The 20,865-nt window shown below is 39.5% G+C and overlaps 1 protein-coding gene across 5 annotated transcripts in view; it reads right to left on the reverse strand.

Annotated features, from left to right (window-relative positions):
- The window catches only part of CACNA2D3 (calcium voltage-gated channel auxiliary subunit alpha2delta 3), a 724,110-nt gene that overhangs the window by 543,692 nt on the left and 159,553 nt on the right, over positions 1 to 20,865 (reverse strand). For all 5 annotated transcript variants that reach the window (XR_013636032.1, XM_078853616.1, XM_078853615.1 and 2 more), the window contains one exon: positions 16,942 to 17,058. Coding sequence is in view for 4 of the 5 variants with exons in the window: in XM_078853616.1 (XP_078709742.1) it covers positions 16,942 to 17,058 (117 nt within the window). In the remaining variant the exon portion in view is untranslated. The remainder of the gene's footprint in view (positions 1 to 16,941; positions 17,059 to 20,865) is intronic.

Raw genomic sequence — 20,865 nt, forward strand, 5'->3', positions numbered from 1 at the left:
TTTCATGCAAAAAGTGCCCCGAAGTGCTTTATACTAATAATAAATACTTATATTTATATAATAATTGGTCCAGGTTTAAACAGACCTGGGCCTGATCTGAAATTCTGGCTTTAACCACACCCAAACTATTCTGCAGCTTGTGTCTATTTCTAGTTCATTGTAGTTATTAGTAATTGTTTTATAATCAAACACGTCATTTGACCCTTTGTTTCCAGTTTCCAGATGAGCCACGCTACATGATTATCTACAAATCTTCTAGATACAAAAGGTACACATGCAAAAGAGACCTTACCCTAGAACGTAATTATTATACTGATTTATACTACAGCAAACCAAGGAGCACCCATCCCAAACTTTGGGTACCCTTGATAAACTTATACATGCACATTCTAGAATTAACAGTCTCCAGCTATAACCTACAGATAACCCTACCCCATAAGCAACACAGATCAACACTAACTCATTAAAAGGTAATTTAAAAAACCCACCACCAGAGTCTCCCTATGACCACTCCCTAGCTGGACCTAACTCCCCACAGCCAAGGAGAAGAGATGAGCCCTGAAACATGTCCTGAAGGACAAAGTTGGACTGTTAAGGACCAAAGGTGCAAGGGTGGGGGGAGGGGGGAGAAGAAAGATGGGAGTAAGTTCAAAAGGAATATTGCCCTAAAGGACAACACCTTTCGGCAACCTTTTCTCTTTCAGATGATCATTTCTAATTATATATGTAAACTATACTGTATGTGTGTCAAATTTCAAAAGTTCTGTTATTCCAAAACCAGTGTTAGACAACACATGCAATTTCTTGTGGGTCTATACAAGTGGTGTATTTAAATATGCAAAGTAGTAATGACCACAACCAAGTTATTTAAAATTGAACAAAGCCAAATCTACAGACATTTCTCTGGTGTCTTTCACCTCTTTGAACTCTGGGGGTTCAGACTAAAATTTAGTAGTCCTGGATCCAAACTACTCCTGATTTTTGTCCAGCAAACAAAACCCCAGTTCTCAAGGCATTGTGAAATAAATCCATTTTCATGCATGTCTATATTAGCCTAAAAGTAACTTAAAACACTGAAACTATTTATTCAAACTGCACAAACTACTGCTGAGATAAAATGGGATCAGCATCCAAGTCAATCCTGGTTTTTTCCTCCTAAACCAAAACCCAACTGTTGAGATTTTGCAAAAACAATCCCTAGTTTCATCCATCTTTGATATACTGGAAATGCTGCTGCCATTTGATTTACGTGCCAACACTTTTAAAAATCAGGAATAACTGTAATTAATTCCAAACGTAGATTTAAACAATGTGTATTTAAAAGAGGATATAAAAGTCTAAACTGGAAAAACATTCAGGAAAAAACCGTGCAAAAGCTTTTTGTGGATAATAAATCTGGGATTAAATATTAACTTTAAAAATGCTAACGTTTCAAGTAGTTAGTATAAATCACACAAATGAACATCAGTGAGGCAACATGGGCATTTTTGTTAAAATCATTAGTTATGCTAATGGCAAATATTAAAATATGCTAATACCCTAAACTGTGATTAAAAAAAAGCAGGATACATGGGGCTAATTTCTTCTTGTTAATTCTTCTTAAAAGTGACTCCTTTATTGTTTTCCCTCCTGCTGTGCACAGTGCTTTTTTATGTTGTTGATGATGAAGGCTTAACGTTACAAATTTCTGCAGTGAAGTTTGCTAAATGACGTATTTTGTGAGGTGGTTACTTTGATTTTTCCTCTGCCTGTTTGTGGAGATAAGTGTTATATATTTTAGTGCAGCAGCTTTAAGCATTTTTCACATCTTTTACAATATTGGAAATGAATCCTGAATAATCATTTCTAACTGCAAAAGCTTTTAGTTTTCCTCTTCCAAGTCTCTGCTCTCTTTTCCCTCCTACTTATGTGAATTTTTTTTTCTATATTTGAACATGCTAAGGAACTTTTTGAATTTCTCTAACAATGGTTAGACTTTTTTTTTTTAATTTGGGAAAATCAAAATACTGGCTGTTATTCAGGTGTTTATGTTTTAGGTAAATATTCACTCTGTGTTCAAGCAGCTCCCATTAGCATTAATGAGAATAACATACCTGCAGTAATGAACATGTGTAGTTTCAAATATATTGCTATCTTGATACTGAATATAAGGGATTATGTACATCACTCAGAAACGCCGGGTAAGTACATACCCCAAATTTCCTAACACTGTCAATAGGAAACAATATCCAGTTTCCAACACTGAAAAATACAGAATTAGATTTTCACTATTATAGGTCAGTGCTCAGGAATTGCAAAGTGTAAGATCACTGTGAAGGGGAAAGGTTATTTTGCAAAGTTCTACTGATTCAAAGTGCTTAGGATGAATGAATTCTTAACTATTATGGATAAATGACTGACGCATGTGAATGACCTTCCTGCAGTTTGTATTATTTCTCTTTCTATCTTACAAAAAAAAATCAAACAATTGAAATTCACTGAGTGAGAGTGAAAGGACAGATTGTCTATTTATATTACCTATCCAGAGAACAGACTTTTGTGATCTATGATAATTGGGCTCCCTGAGACACTTAAGAGTATTGACAGGTTTCAGAGTAGCAGTCGTGTTAGTCTGTATCTGCAAAAAGAAAAGGAGTACTTGTGGCACCTTAGAAAATAAATTTATTTGAGCATAAGCTTTCATGAGCTACAGCTCACTTCATCGGATCTTTGTCTAACTCAAGGTTACCTAGCTGTCACTCAGGAAGGTGCATCATACAAAATTCCTCAACTTGTATGGTGCTACCAGTACGAGTAAGGATCTCATGTGAGTAAGGGCTGACAGATGAGGCTCAGACTGTATATGCAAAGAGACAGACAGTCCTTGATGTACAGAAAGAATGAAGGGGAAGGGTGCAAGAAACCAATTCCCACACCCATGCTCCCTCAGCAAAGGCTAGGTAGCAGCACACCCTGTGCTCCAGGGAGTTCACACTCATCCCATTGGGTGCATGGAGGAGGCAGATCCTTGGCCCTACCTGCCCATCTCACTCTCAAAGCGCACACACACACGGAGCAGGTGGCAGCACCACATTCCTGTGCAATGGTAATTAGCAGCAGCCTCACTGTGCGTCCGCGACTAAATGACACAAATCTGGCCCAAGGTGAGGTTTCAGGGTGGCCAAGCAAAGGTTCAGACAAACCTATCTCCTCTAGAGAGCGAGTAACGTAAATGGGAGCAGATACAGAATGCTAGGGAACAGGGATTCTCTTTCAGACAGACACAGACAGGCTCCAACATGCCTATCAGCTTCTGAGACACAGGACAGACCATTAGTGTTGCTAACTCTCACGATTCTGTCATGACTCTTGCAATATTTGATAAAAAGAAAAGGAGTACTTGTGGCACCTTAGAGACTAACCAATTTATTAGAGCATAAGCTTTCGTGAGCTACAGCTCACTTCCTCAGATGCATCTGATATTTATTTGATATTTGATATTTTTCTTAAAGCCTCAGATCCTAGAATTAGGTGATTATGTGAAAATCTCCTTTGAATTTCTTTTAAAAAGGTATGTTTCTAGCCCTGAAGGTTACAGAGAAAAGCCTGAAAACATGAACCACGTGCACTCTAAAGGCTCTGAACAAGGTCAAAGAAAGAGAAACCCAAATTTATTATTTTTTTAAAATTCTCTTTATTTTGTGGTCCTGACTCATGATTTGCAAACGTTTTGGACTGGCAGACAAAACTTCTTTCTAAGGTATCACGATAAATTTGTTATTGTTTGTGCATCATTAAGAGTTGACTGCACTCACATGCCAACTATTATTTTCTTGGAACTGTAGTAACTTATAAAGCCCCTGATTTCTATTGTTGTGGATGTTATAATTACAACAGTAGCTCGAGAGGTGAAAGTATCCCTTTTCAACTGATTCCTTTCCATCTTTGAGTTCACTTCTTATGTATAACTCAAAAGTGTCTGTCCACACATGCATGTACTCAGTGGGAAGCTAAATGAACTGCAAATCCAAACACTGAAGAAAAATGTGTCCCAAGTAATTTAAGAAACCATTGCAACTGAAGGCGCTGTCCGGAACTTCATATGAACAAGGCTTTTATTTTTCCATATTTGGCAAAAGCATTAAGCAGCCCAGTAGCAGTAAACAAGAAAAATATTTGCTGTGTTTTTAAATACTGTTTAAGATATGGTTATCAAGGGTTGTGTAGTAAACTGCTGAATGCACCATACATGGTCAGTAAATTACTAGCCACCTTTTCATTTCCCCAATATGTCCTAATTTGCCAAATGTAAATAAAGGTCTAAACTCTTTTCAGAACAGAGATTTGTCACTTCTGTATGGGAGATTGGGCAAATTGTGAATAAAAATTCAATGATATCAAACCAACTAGGAACAATTAGAGTTAAAATACTAAATGTGCATACAAACATATTGCTGAAAACCTTTAATTTGTTGGCATTAATTAATACAATTATAGTCATCTCTCTTTTATTCATTATGTATTTATTCTGTCATTTGGAACTATTTATAGTGACATTAGGTTGATACACCATAATTTCCTTCCACCTCCAACCCATTTACGATTCTTTCCTCCAGCAGTTGTATTAATTTAATAGCATTATTTATTCATCTAATCTGATTAAAAATACTGTAATATATTTTAAAATAAGATCAAAATAGCACATGTTGCACTGTACCATTTTATCTTTGCTAATGATCCAAATGCAACACTACCTTATATAATGCATGCTGATGTTCACATTCCCCTGTTCTAATTCTGGAAGTGCAAATTACCTGAATTAGGGCATATAATTAATGCACTGATCATGTGTTTATTATACACATGGACATAGTGAGTTTGGTAAGGTGTAATTAATTTTCAGGTTCAGGGCATTCTTTTTGTATTGTAATTTTAGACAGATACGAAGCATGAATGATCATTTGCTTTTCTTCTCAAGGATACTGTTTCCAATCCAACCTTGACCAAAGAGACAGGCAATCATTTTAAACAGAATAAAAAATAGGGTGTAATAAAATACACACTGGGCATGGAAAACGTGATTAGAAGTGACATTTCATTTTGGACATGAGCTTAATCTTCCTCACTTCCCTCACAATACAAATTTTAAAAGATCTCATTTGTACAAAATAATTTAGTTTCAAAGAGTCTTTTGGAAGATTTCCCACTTCGTAGATTATGCACGGTAGTTTTAAGAAGTCCCAGCTGAAATGGACTCAAATGCTTATAATGTATGCACACACATCTGATAAAAAATTAAGTGGATGCAATATTCAATTGGTTATTTAATATAGAACTCTGTCTGCACTAGAGAAGGCTGACTGGCTGTTGGGATAAACCAGACCTTTTCCCACACACTGCCTTGTTACCTAGGCGGAAAGACTGGTGTCCTTACCTCACATTCCCCTTCAGTATTTCAGGAGGCAGACAGCTGGCTAGCTATCCCATCCTAGATGTAAGAGCGGTGACTGGTAGATTCACTTCCATCTCCAAATGCTCCTACCCATATAAGTCAAATACATATTCAATATGATAATATGAAGTATGTATAAAATCAAGCTTTTTAACTGCTTCCCAAGGTTAAGAACGCGTAGTGTACCCAATGTTCAAAATGGATTTATGTGATACTGAACATTCCAAAAAACACAACCACATCGTGCTAAAACCTTAAATTTGGTTTTGGTAAGAAAACTAACTATGTTAAAATAGCACCTTCTTACTCAACAGATCTAATCCTTACATATTCAGTCATATCTGCTTCAGCAACTAAAAATATTTTTTATTACTTTTTAGTCTACTTGCCACATAAAGCCAAGACTTCTGTTGAGAAAGGAGTTGGTATCACATCAACAAAATTGTTAACAAGATTTACAGTGCAGTAAATTCTGCCCTTGGCTATCTTTGTGCAAGCCTACCAAAGACAATGGGGATTCACAGACGTAAGTAAGGGGAGTAAATTCTGCCTTCATATACATCTGTGCAATTTACCCACAGATAAGGCTGGGATTTAGTCAGAGGTCATGGAATCTGTGACTTCCAAAGACCGCCGTGACTTCAGCCAGCACTAGCAGGGAGCTGTGGGGTACCCCCGCCGGCCCCAGGTGACAGGAGCCCCCTGCAATTCCCCACCACTCTGGATGGCAGGCTGACCCCCTGCCGCTCTGGGCAACAGGGGAGATCCTCGGACATTGCCAGCCGCCCTGGGCAGCAGGGGAGACTCCAGAGCTCCTGGCAGCTGCTGGTGGCAGGGGGAACCCCTGCAGCTCCAAGCCCCCACGGGAGGCAGGGAGGACCCCCACAGCTTAGAGCCGCCAGTGGAGGGGGACCCTGGAGCTCCGAGCTCCCCACAGGTGGTGCGGGCACCTGGAGCTCCCAGCCCAGGCGCAGCTGCCCAGGTTCCCCGTTTTGTCATGGATATTTTTAGTAAAAGTCAGGGACAGGTCACAGGCGTCCGTGAATTTTTCATTATTGCCCTTGTCCTGTCCGTACCTTTTACTAAAAATATCCGTGACAAAATCTTAGCCTTACCCATAGATCCTTTTCTACAATGGTCCGTGCAGCAGCAGGAAAGAACTCGGTTTGACTTTCAGAGCCCTGAGGGGCTCGAAGTTACATAAACCAACTTTTCCATTTACTTACAGAGCAAATTTGATCCTAACATCTTTAAGAAACAGCAGGCATTTTTACACAGCCACTTTTCAGAGTAGCATCACAATAAAAAAAATGAGTACTTGTGGCACCTTAGAGACTAACAAATTTATTTGAGCATAAGCTTTCATGAGCTACAGCCGAGAAAGTGAGCTGTAGCTCATGAAAGCTTATGCTCAAATAAATTTGTTAGTCTCTAAGGTGCCACAAGTACTCCTTTTCTTTTTGCGAATACAGACTAACACAGGTGCTACTCTGAAACCTGTCAATAAAAAATGGTGATCCTGATTAGACCTGGAAAAAATCCATCATACACAACAGCCAGAATTGTTATTTCAAAATGAAGAGCATCTATACCGACAGTGCAGAAAACAGAATGATTTGCAGAGAGGAGGTTAAAGCTCTTGTATATTATTTTTAAACATGTTCTTTTGGGCAACCTGGTGCATTTCAAAGACATTTGATTTGCTCATTTAAAAATTGCCATTGAGAGCCATGGGACAAAAGTAATCCCAGGCAGAGATGATTTTGCAGCACTCAGGGAGTGTAGAATTCGAGGCAAATCATCAACCCTAACCAATTTGAATGTTGCTGTAGCACTTAAGAGGGTTGACACAGCACTCCTCAATGGGATATATGTGATCAGAAATGCACTGCTAGACTCAGGAAACTGAACTGGCACTCAATTAGGTGTCCATAACAAGTTAATCTAGCAGCAAGAGAAAGAAACTGATCCTACTTCAAAATTACAGTCATACAACATCCACTCTGAAGAGATGTCTAAATTGCCCAGAGAAAGAAAAAGGACAAAAACAAAACAAATGAAAACCGCCAAGTAGAATTACTAATAAAAATGCAGACAACAAACAATTCCAGTCATGTATCTACAGAACCAAAAGTAAATTGACAGCTATTTTAAGACAAAACATCTTTCAGTCAAACTTAAAGAAATATATAACATCTGTCATGGAAATAATAAAATACCATCTAAATGAATTAAGTTAGTTAAATTCACCACCAAAAGTTGTATGGTGAGGGTTTTATTTTTTAGCAGTTTTCCTTTTTTTCATTTACCACATGCTTTTCTCTCCTACTATTCTCACATATTCTGTCCCTCTATCGCCATGCTATTCTTCCCTTTCATTTTTCCATCTCCCCTACAAATTCAGTATCTCCAAAATATTCTCTCCCTTACAGCTTCCTCACCACACTCCCCAAATCTGTTTTTACAATAGGCTCCCGTCTGCTCTCATCTCCAACCTTTAACTGGGTTCCACAGGCTCTCCATCTCCTCCCATGAGTGGATGTAACCATCCACTTCCACCTCAAGGTAGGATCATGTCCTCTTATCTCTCTTCAACTCCAATAGGTTCAGAGACAGATAGACACGCTAGGACAACTGGAGAGGTGCAACCTCTCTCACCCACAACCCTACTGCCACACATCTTTCACAAGCCTCCATCTCTAACAATCAATGAGGGGTGGGTTCTGAAAACTATTGCTGCTGAAGGTGAAAGTGGTGAGAAAGACAACCTCTAAAGTGCAACCCAGTAAATTAATAGAGCCGAGTTAATCTTGCAAAAGACACACAATGAATACATCAAAAATGAAATCTTCCTTGGATTTGTTGAGCTTTGTCTTAGTTTGCTTTCTGTGAATATTCTAGTGAACAAGTTCAGTGGCATTATTTAGAAACAGCAAACTTTAAGTGAATAATAGAAAATATTCATAGAACGCAAATTGACAGAGATAGCAGAAGGAAAATTGTAAATTCAAGCATGTACATAGGGGCCTGATCTAAAAGCTACCCTCATCCAATCAGGAAAAAGAAACCACATCTTATGTGTCCAATCAAAATTAAACACATTTATATTTAGAATGCTGAATATTCTCAAAATGCTTGCCAACAATTTACAGACCAAAAATTATTCAAATACTAAATACATTCAAGAAAATTGTAAGCTGCTTGGGGACAATATGTAAACAAAGGCTACACTCACTGAATAAATTATTCAGTGTGAATTATTTCCTGAGCTTTATCAAACAAATTGGCTCTGGGTGCACACTGTAAAATACAGCCTATGGGTAAAAACAGTTCCTTCAGTTATGAAATATTGCCCTAAGCTTTGGTCTATTTACCACAGTCTGTCTGTCCATCCGTCCATCCATCTATTCATCCATCCATCCATGTTCATTCTACATTCATCATCAAGATATTCAAGTCCCTGTTTTTAATAACCAGTTATAACTTGGGCACTATTTTACTCTTATTTTCTTTGGAGCAAGTCAATATTTGTATACTATATTCATATGCACCCACACACACACACCCCTCATATGCTATGTACATATAAAAACAAAATCATCCTAATAGTATCTCTTAGCAGTTTTGAAGATTGATGTAAAAATCTGTGGAAAAATCCACACTCTATTGTAAATGTTTATTAAATGCAAATGCTGATATTTTGCTCCTTGGAAAATGTGTCTATGCATGTGAAATTTCATGATAGAAAGCTTTAAAGTCCCAGGTTTCTCTAGATAAACCCCACTGGTTTACTGATGCGTGAATACACAAAAATTGAATTACTGTACAACAGCAATTACTTTTCACAGTACAACTATAATGGGAATCAGCTCTGCAATGAACACCACATAGCTCTACGAGGAAAAAAAACTTGATAAAAATTGTTTTATTTAACACATTTTCTTCTAGTCAAGGATATTTATTTTAAAGCAAAACATTCCTCAATATGACAGGTTTCAGAGTAACAGCCGTGTTAGTCTGTATTCGCAAAAAGAAAAGGAGTACTTGTGGCACCTTAGAGACTAACCAATTTGAGTATAAGCTTTCGTGAGCTACAGCTCACTTCATCGGATGTAGTGAGCTGTAGCTCACGAAAGCTTATGCTCAAATAAATTGGTTAGTCTCTAAGGTGCCACAAGTATTCCATTCCTCAATATGTTATTTCTCATCTTATCAATGTAAAGCAAGAATCATTTTGATAGGATTCTGTTTACTTACAGTGGAACTTTAATACTAATAAGCTATTTAATGATGTATCCCAAGTTTTAGTAAAAGATGGTGGAATGTTCCCTAACAATAAAGTTGACTTCACAGCACTTTATATACTACCCTTCACAAACTCTCTGTATCCTCTTTGGTTTGTTTATTTTCTACTTCCCATAACAGTGGTGGGCAACCTGCGGCCCATCAGGGTAATCTGCTAGCGGGCCACGAGACAGTTTGTTTACATTGACTGTCTGCAGGCATGGACGCCTGCAGTTCCCAGTGGCCACAGTTCGCCGTTCCCAGCCAATGGGAGCTGTGGTCCCAGCTCCGGGAGGGGGCTAAGACTGGGGCCACAGCTGGGCCGGGGCTGGGGACAGAGCTTCGGCCACGGGGCCAGCAGCTAGGTGGTGCTCCCTTCCTGCCCCGTGTGCGCTGGCACAGGCCCCAGTAGGGGGACGGGCCCCACAGTTTGGGGACTTCTGACAAACATTAAATTTGGCCAACTGGCTGCAATTTTACCATAACTTGATAAATCAATATAAGATAGCCTAACGGCAACCTAACATTGCAAGAATGGGAGTTCTTGGAGGAAGTGGGCTGGTTGTACCTGGTCAGCTGCTTGGAGTTTAACCATCAAAGGGGCCTAGGATTGAGGCATTTGCTGTCTCCCTCTGCATTGCTGCCAGCTTATAGCTTGCTACCCATATTCCCTCTCTTACAATTGAATTCAATTGTGTCTTGCAGCTGCAGCAGCAGCTACTGCTAAATTTTACTCTGGGGGAATTCTGTGCCACTGGACAATGCAGAATTTGTGCAGAAATTCATGTTATGTGCAGAATTACCTCCCACCATTGCCCCACCACAAAAATGGACTACATAGCTACTGGCTGCCACTAGGGGGTGCTGAACCCAGCAGATCCCAGCTTGCAAATAGAAGACACTGCCCTGGGGAGGAGGAGGAGGGAGCTGGAGCGTTCCCAACAGCTGCAGTTCCTGGCATGCCCAGAAGGAAAGAGGTGGCATGCAGTGCATACAAGCCTGGGACTCAGCATCAGGCTCTTTTCTAGTTTTACAACAGGCTATAGAAAAAGCACTACTGAAATCAGTACAAACTAAAATTTCATACAGACAAGGACTTGTTTATACTGCTCTATATACTATACACTGAAATGCAAGTACAGTATTTATATTCCAATGGATTTATTTTATAATTATATGGTAAAAAGGAGAAAGTCAGCCATTTTTCATTAATAGTGTGCTGTGACACTTCTGTATTTTGAGGTCTGATTTTGTAAGCAAGTAGCTTTTACGTGAAGTGAAACTTGGGGGTACCCAACACAAATCAGACTCCTGAAAGGGATACAGCAGTCTGGAAAGGCTGAGAACCACTGCACTAGAATGTGTTCTTCACTATTATAAAGACAATTAAAAATTAGCAGCATTGTATCAGTCCCACTTAGCATCACTTGAACTTCAGCATTGCACAACAATTTTTACAACAAAATTACTAAATCTTAACCCAACTATCAACTATTGCATTGATCATCTGGGATATATTAGTTAATGAGAACATCCTTAACTACAGCAACCATACATTAATGTTAACTAGATCTAGAATTATTTGTAAATGTTCAGCATAGTAAAGAAAGTTACCTATAAAACAGCACATCACCAAGTAGATGACAAAAGGTTTAGCGCTTTTGGTTTCCCATTTACTTTACACATCTGACAGCATGAAAATAGGACTTTCTGTGACAGGATAATTGCATACTGAAGAGTAATTCAAGTAGTGGATGAGTATGATAAAAATCACACTGAATCAACTAATCACTATGGAAAGTGATGAGAAAGAAAGAAAATCAAGCCAGAATATAAAAGGAGGGAAAATGTTCAACACTGATTAGTAGCTGAGAACAAGTTGATGCGTTTAAAAAAAATCTGAAGGACTTTACATTACTCTATTTCTGTATTTTCAAGTTTTATCCGGACCTATTTCCCACAGATTAAAGAGTCTACATTACTGGGGTTTTCTGAATGACGACTACCTCCGATCACTATTTCTGTTAAATGCTGAAAATATGCTGTCTGAAATAATTATTATGTGCCAGTCACTTGAAATACTATTTCAATCAAAATGTAGATTTTTGGCAGAGACAACTACTTGCAGTTCATTCAACCAGTACTTAGGACTGTATCAAATTGTGGTACCATTAGAGCAGCAACATTTTATGAATATTTGGATTTTGAACCCCGTTGATGGATGCCCCAATTACGTTGTATGGGGGGAATTCTGCAGTATTTCCATTATTTTGGAGTTTACCAGATTACGAGTGTTTGAGCTCTAGAAGTTAATTTAAATAATATTTTGGTTGCAATTTTGAAATTTAGGCTTTTGGAATGAACATTGAGCTTTGGCATAGGTCTGCTTGTGCCGGTTTCTTATTAATCTCAATAAATACCAGAATCCTGCAATATATACACACATTAAAAAAAATTATTCCAGGGCCAGTTAAATGCAGCATGCTTTTTGTCTCAAGTGGAAGCATAGAGAAGATGAGCTAACTGTAGATTTGCTGCACAAGATATAAGTTGTACAGAACGAGCATTGTATCACAGGATTTCAGAGCTTTTCAAGAAGTGCAACTGGCAAACTGCCGTCCTTCACATTATAAATGTATTATTATAACTTCAAACCATAGCACTCACTCATTAAGCCTCAGCAGGAATAAGCATTTTATTCATCCCTCTAACAATCACCTCAAAATATCCAAGGTGGCTACATGTTATGTAACTGTTTCCAGTAAAGCTATTATCTTGCTATCAGAACTAAGAAGATTTTCAATAATAAAACCACTTCCAAATTTGGTTTTGCAAACTTTTTTTTCTTACAAATTAAGGAAAACAAGACATACATATATCGGGAGCTCTGGGTTCTAGCCACCTTTTATTGCACCAAAGCCTCTTCTCACCATACCAGGGGTGGGCGAACTTTTTGGCCCGAGGGCCACATCTGGGTATGGAAATAGTATGGTGGGCCATGAATGCTCACGAAATTAGGGGTTGAGGTGCAGGGGGCGGGGTGAGGGATCTGGCTGGGGGGTTGGCGTGCAGGAGGGTTGTCCAGGCTGGGACCAAGGGGTTTGGAGGGAGGGAGAGGGATCAGGGCTGGGGCAGCAGGTCGGGGTGCAGGAGGGGGCCAGGGGTGCAGGCTCCAGGTGGCGCTTATCTCAAGCGGCTCCCAGAAACAGAGGAATGTCCCCCCTCCGGCTTCTACGCGGAGGCGCAGCCAGGCGGCTCTGTGCGCCACCCTCTCTGCAAGCGCCACCCCTGCAGCTCCCATGGGCCACAATTCCCAGCCAATGCAAGCTGCGGGGGGAGCATGCAGAGCCCCTTGGCTGCCCCTACGCGTAGGTGCCGAGGCGGGGGGGAGAACATGCCACTGCTTCTGGAAGCCATGCGGAGCAGGGCAAGCCCTGGATCCCACTCCCCAGCGGGAGCTCGAGGGCCAAATTAAAATGTCTGGAGGGCCGCAGCCCCCAGGCCATAGTTTGCCCACCCCTGCACCATACTGTATTCTGTTTGCCAGAAGCTGGGATTGGGTGATAGGGCATGAATCACTTGATGATAACCTGTCTGTTCATTCCCTCTGGGGCACCTGCCATTGGCCACTGTCAGAGAGGACAGGATACTGGGCTTGATGGACCTTTGGTCTGACCCAATGTGGCAGTTCTTATGTTCTTCTGCTTTAATGTCACAGAATTCTGGCGGACTGTTACTCAGAGCAAAGCATTATGGTCCATATAAAACATTATTTCTTAGATATCAAGACCATGTCTATAACAGGAGCCAAAACATTTCTAAACACCTGTCATAAATATAAAGGGAAGGGTAAACCCCTTTGAAATCCTTCCTGGCCAGGGGAAAGCTCCTCTCACCTGTAAAGGGTTAAGAAGCTAAAGGTAACCTCGCTGGCACCTGACCAAAATGACCAATGAGGAGACAAGATACTTTCAAAAGCTGGGAGGAGAGAGAGAAACAAAGGGTCTGTGTGTCTGTTTATATGCTGGTCTTTGTCGGGGATAGACCAGGAATGGAGTCTTAGAACTTTTAGTAAGTAATCTAGCTAGGTATGTGTTAGATTATGATTTCTTTAAATGGCTGAGAAAAGAATTGTGCTGAATAGAATAACTATTTCTGTCTGTGTATCTTTTTTGTAACTTAAGGTTTTGCCTAGAGGGGTTCTCTATGTTTTTGAATCTAATTACCCTGTAAGATATCTACCATCCTGATTTTACAGGGGGGATTTCTTCATTTCTATTTACTTCTATTTTTATTAAAAGTCTTCTTGTAAGAAACTGAATGCTTTTTCATTGTTCTCAGATCCAAGGGTTTGGGTCTGTGGTCACCTATGCAAATTGGTGAGGCTTTTTATCCAACATTTCCCAGGAAAGGGGGGGTGCAAGTGTTGGGAGGATTGTTCATTGTTCTTAAGATCCAAGGGTCTGGGTCTGTAGTCACCTAGGCAAATTGGTGAGGCTTTTTACCAAACCTTGTCCAGGAAGTGGGGTGCAAGGTTTTGGGAAGTATTTTGGGGGGAAGGATGCATCCAAACAGCTCTTCCCCAGTAACCAGTATTAGCTTGGTGGTGGTAGCGGCCAGTCCAAGGACAACGGGTGGAATATTTTGTACCTTGGGGAAGTTTTGACCTAAGCTGGTAAAGATAAGCTTAGGAGGTTTTTCATGCAGGTCCCCACATCTGTACCCTAGAGTTCAGAGTGGGGGAGGAACCTTGACAACACCACATGAATTCAAATTAGAGAACATGCACTGCAGTGCTGAGACAGACACCAACTGCTCTTTCCTACTGACTCCCCATTCCTGTAAACAGACATGGTCTTTCATTACCCATAGTTTGCGACTCACTGTTAGCTACAAATGGCAGTGCTGCACTGAAGTGCTTTAGTGGAGCTCTCTTGATGCTTTTTTCCCCACATTTCCTGATCTCAAAGCAGTACTCCTTCTGCTAGGAAATAAGGAAACTGATCCCTTCACAGTCAATATTGTGCAACTCCCTGCAGAAGATGTTTAAGTGCAGTTCTGCTCTAAAAAGGGGCAGTAAAAATAGCATTGTATATATAATCTGTGTATATAATCTGTCAGAGCCTCCCTGTCAAGTGTGTTCAGTTTATAGGTTAATAGACATTTTATTTTACAGTCAACCCAGAAAACTCAACCTTTAATCTGGAAGTCTAGCAGAATTCTTTACTTTTTCTGATCATGCACAAGAAAAATAGTTCTGCAAGTCAAATTTTTACTTCAGTCACACCAGTGAAACCCCAGTGTCTTCAACTGCTGCTTTCAGTGACACTTCTGGAACCTCAGGACTTTCAGTGCATTGATGTGGACACAGCAGCAAAATGGAGGACAGACATGCACAGAATTTAGTGGCAGGCCACAACTTTTATTAAACTTTATCACAAAGGAGGGGAGCTATCCACCACCGATACTCTCCTATCCTAGCCATTTAATTGATTCCAGTGCAGGGGACCTTACCCATAAAGGGGGGTAGTTTCTCCTTAGCTTACCCACATGACTCAGCTCTCTGAGTCCTTGCACCCTCTGCCCCTGAAGGGGACAAAGGGTGCAGCAGGGCGAGGACCTCAGCCCGAGATGGCCACAAGGTCTCACCCTATCACATGAGCCCAAGGCCCATTACCAAAATTCCAGGTCTTTTACCTCTCTTAACCACAGAGGAAACTAGCCAAAGGGGGCACCAGCAACTACCTTGGTCACCCCCCAACACACAGACCCAATCACACCGCACACCTCCAGCTATCAATTCCTGCCCAATAGATGCCTCAGAACGGTTCTCAAACTTCATTGCTCCATTATGCCCTTCTGACAACAAAAATTACTACATGACCTCAGGCAGGAAGGCAGAACCTGAGCCCCACCGCCCCCAGGCTTCAGTCTCACGCTGGCCTTGGCAACCCCATTAAAATGGAGTCCTCACCCACTCTGGGGTCCCGACTCACAGTTTGAGAGTGACTGAGTGTTCTCCTAGGTCAGCACCTCCATTTAACAAATGTACACCATCAACTCTGAAAACTTCTGGCTGATTGTAACAGATGTTCCTGTGCTGTATCACTGAACCCCCTATGTCCAGGAATATCTTGGTAACCTGTCTATTCACTTTCACCCATCTTCTTTTATATCCTGAGGAGGACGAGGATTGCTGCTGCAATCTGGTGAGTAACCCTGCTGGAACAGAGCCAAAAGAGGTTCCGCATGGCCCAGGCACTGGGCTAAATCCTGGGAGCTGGGAAATGCTAGCCAATCGGCACCCCTCTCCCCCAGCCAGCCAATGAGTGCTAGAGACTCCCAGAGGAGGAGCTACCTTTTGTCCCTTGGGGAGTGTCTCCATCCCTTGCCTCTGGTACTGTCCCCCTTTCACCGCCAGCCCCATCAATTTCCCCTACCCATTTATGCAGGTGGGTGGCATTTTGCTCATATATAAATGAATGGAAGTTAACAAACAATTGTTGATGATACCAAAGAAGAAACAGAATACAGCTCACCCTCTCAGGTGTGTGGGTTGTGCAAAGCTAAAAGGAATCAAAAGTGGTAAAAACATTTATTTTTGTCACTAAAATCAGCGTATATGACTCTGAACACACAAAAAGTGCCACTCCGCCCTTTATAAACATTGCTGTGGAGAGGAGTTTCAGCAATGAGAGGCAAGCAGAAAATTATGTACAATAGACACATTTGCCAGCCTTTGTTACACATTTACCACAGATTGGGGGTGGGGAGGAGGGCAATCAGAATGTTTCAGATTGTTCAATCAAGGGAGATTAGACTAGGCAGATCCCTTCAAATATTTTTATTGTTCTACAGGGTACTGCAATTAATTCTGGTTTGGTTGGTATAAATTTTAACACAGATATATATATATACACACACACACCATCATTTTATCAGCAAATATGACACTTCAAGAATATTTGTAATGAACTGGTACTTCCAAGCTTGCCACATATACAAAGCTTTTACTTGATCATAGGTAAATGCTCTGCCAAATTTTTCTTACTGATGGTATAATCAACTTTCATCTACTTCTGAGAGCTGGACCTTAAAAGCACTTCTGAAGTCTTCCAGTACTTTCTACATCTTCACCTTCAATTCCCATGGATGCAACATTCTAAGCTACTGACACATTTTGTACAACTGCACAAAATATTAAAGCAAAATGATCTACTACTTACCCGTACAGCTTCAGACTTTTTATGAAACATTTCTTCCATACTTTTTGCTAGCTTTTTCACAAGCTGAAGGCCATCAATTTCTTCTACTGAAACATCCTTCTCATATTCTTTGTATTTCTGCAAGAAAGTAGAATTTTAAAGGAAATTACTTGAAACTCTGACAACTTGTAACTCGATGCATACTCCGTTTTCTCTGGCTTCTGTACATTTCCTTGGTATTCAGTTGGGTACTGGAGGGCTACTTAACGCAAAAACACTTTTACTGTTAGATCCAGAATGCCAATAGTGAAAAATAGAATAAAATGTATTAATCCCTTCCACTGTGGGGAAAGGAACCAAAACAAAGCCACATCTGCTCAAACATACATAACAGCAAACAGTATAAACAAAAAGACCTTATTTTAAACTGGTGATATGTCCATAGTCCCCTCTAGTTTTAGGTCCCCAGAGCTAGCCTCCTTCAACAAAGATCAAACAGAACTTGAATAAAATAGCTCTTCTTGGGCCCTGATTCAGAAAACCATGTAAGCATGTGCTTAACTTCATATACATGCATATGGCTACCACTAAACAGCAAAGTGCCCTTTCACAGGAACAAATGAGGATGAATCCTACTTTGTGGTCTCTTCTCTTTTCAATGCACATATATGCACAAGTAACTCTTGGTATCATGAATAAGAATTAGACAGGTATGGAGAGAAATACATCCCAAAAGCAGGTCAGCCATTCATTTCTAGCCACCTTTTGTTCTTTTATGCATGTCAACATTTTGAATTTTATTTCTGTATTGGTGTTTACAATAAAACAACTGTATTTTCTTTGGGATCAGTCCTGAAGATAGTAGTGTATTCCCTCCCACCATGAATAATCCCATTATGGTCAATACACTCAACCATAAAGGTTTTCATAATCAGGCTATGGTTTTGTAATCTGACTCTCTCTTTTAGGGCTTACTCTTGCTGGCTATGAATGAAGTAATTGGCAAAACTCCCATTATGGCAAGGGGAATACTGTAGTATGTAATTAGGGATGAAACCATCCAATTTAATATAATGAATTATATCCTTTTCATATTATTAATTATATTGAATTATCCATAGCTTCATCAGGAACAGAAGTGTATTAATAATCATTTAATAATAAATTAATATTAGATGCCTCCACGAACAGATAAGTAATGTGAGGTTCCTGCTCTGAAGAGTTTACCATCAAAGTTCATTTAAGATACAAGGAGGATGCATAAGAGTTACAGTAATAAGATACACAACTATTTATCAAAGATATGCAAACATCATGGTGGGACACTTTAAAAAATAAATACTAATGAGAAATAGGTTTATATATGAGAAATATATAAATACTTATTGTTGAATACATTACTGTTTTAATGCTAGATTATACGATAGAGACAAATATGAAACAAAGTCTCTCCTCTGAGGAGCTCACATTCAAAGTGAAGAAAGGCAATATTATTTGGTTTGTGGTTATGTTCCACTACAAATTAGTGGGGGTTTTTTAAATCTCTACACTATGCTATACTCCATCCACCATTCTTAAGCTCAGGCACTGCCAGTAAGATTTTTCAAAATTAGCAAATTAATGCCCTCATCCGGCAAACACTTAAGCATGTGCACAACTTTACTTACATGAATAGTCCCATTTGACAGGCACACGCACACTCACAGGAAGCAAATTCTTCCAGGAAATCTCATTGTAAGAGTTATGCTCACTGGTTCAGGAAATCGAAGTACTATCATGTGACTAAAAGCTACGCATTGCAGCTCAAATTTGATATTTTCAATTTTGACCACCAACCCATAAAAAGTACAATAGATATGGCACGTGCTTCTTGAAAAGCTGATTAAGCATTCACTTAAGAGCTTTGCTGAAGTCCCACTGACTTAAATAGACACTTAAATGCTTTGCAGAATGAAGGCCTTAACCAGATGTTTAAATATTTTCAGTATTGCACTCCCCAGTTACTGCATCATAAGATGACAATCCTCTAAGATAGAGTATCTTCTTAAAGACAATGCACTCACCACAGCTCAACATGGCATCCAACATCCTTGTCCAGCTGGCCAGAAGCAAAAGGTTATTGCCCTTTTAAGGATTTCATCCTACAGTCATAGTACAGGGGGAAAGATTACAGGGAGCAGGAAAGAGCTGGGAGGAGGGCAGGGAGCATTACCCTGCCTGCTGACCAAGAGAGACGGGGGTATTTATACCCTAGGAAGCACCAGAGAAGCCCTCTTTTCTCTGGATCAGGCTGGCATACTGAGACATACTGAGCTACTGTATGCTACAGAATTCTAAATATTTCCATAGTAACCTCATGGAAAAGAGACAAACTAAAACAAATAATGTACATATTGTAACTTGTCCCAGATGCAAATAAGTTTGACTTTGTTTTATACTAAAGGTGAGTAAACAGTTAATTTGTTACAAAAATATTTGACAAGTGTTTGCCTCCTTCTACTTATGGAATGCTACAAACAAAACAAGATTTTCTTGAATTTATTCAGCTTAATCCTATTTATTCAGTTTTTTTATTTATTTTATTTTTGGTGATTTTCCTCTTATTCTATAACTAGATCAAAATTCAAAAACCCAAATTGAAGCTTTTTAATCAGTTTCACTAGTCACATAAAAGTGACATGAAAATTGTTTTCATTCCCTAATTCAGTCAATTAGCATAACACTTTAAAATCAAGTTTCTTGGAATTTGGTTTCTGAGACCATTTGAGTTTATGAGCCCAAAATATCATTGTGTGACCATTCATGCTAGGAAAGGTGAACTGCACAAGTGTTCATACTAAAGAAACACAAAAAGAAGTAAACGCAGCTGAAGTGAATGAAACATTCAAACCAGTATCTGCAGATTTTTTTTGTCGCATTTATTTTTGTTTGCAATCATAAAATAATTTTCCATTTCCAATTTCAACCTTCTTGCAAAAAGAGTAATGGATGCCTGAAAGAAAAGCAAGCTGGGGGACAATACAATATATAGTATCATTGTACGACTGTTTTGTCTCCCCAAGGCAACCTTTTTATCATTCTCTGAAGACCTTTCTACTCTAAGAAGAGGGTTTTTTTTGTTTTTTACGTTTCCCACCATTGGTAACATCAGTTCAGCTCCACTGGCGTTAGCACAGTCAGCCTGAGGGAAGACCGAATGCCACAGCTATTTTTAATACTATATTGAGACCCCAGAGAAAGTGCAACCAAAAAAAAAAAGTTGATAATACTTGGAGTCAGGTAGTTCAAGACAGGAGTAAATTCCAGTGATGGACAGTAAGCACAAGCTCAGGACACATAGCAAGAAGGGTTCTCTTTTGCAATACTAAAATTTTCAGAAAGAATGGTCTATACTCACTTAAGCCTGACTACATGTCTGTAATGACCTATTTAGATGGGACCTTTTGTGAACTATATAATCTTTTTGATCAATACCCAAGGGAGAAAGCAGCTGAAGTACTCTCCTGGAAACAACTGAATATCAGAGCCAATGACATTAATTACTGTTTAACAAGTTTTGTAACTAAAACTTGCCCATGGAATTAATATCACAAAGAGCAATGGAAATATAAGATTTCTCAGTTAACTTCCAGGTGCACTATGAACTTCTGATTTTCTAGAACATCGTCATATCAGCAGTACTTACATACTAAAGACTTACCATTGTGCAATTTTGTTCTAATAGACTTTTCAAAAGGAGTCTATTAATTAAACTCTAACTACCTTTGAAAAGCTTCATTTAAACCAACCTGATTTTTGATGCTGCTCTTTTTTTTTTTCCTCTTTTTTTTTAAATCTGCCATGTTAATAGAACAAGCAAGAATTTAGGTCACTATCCCCCAAGGGTATTTATGCCATTTTACATAATTAACTAATCCCAATTTTGTGTTTTTCTACCCACTTTGA

Source organism: Lepidochelys kempii, chromosome 7 (assembly GCF_965140285.1).
Source record: "Lepidochelys kempii isolate rLepKem1 chromosome 7, rLepKem1.hap1, whole genome shotgun sequence".
NCBI lineage: Eukaryota > Metazoa > Chordata > Testudines > Cheloniidae > Lepidochelys > Lepidochelys kempii.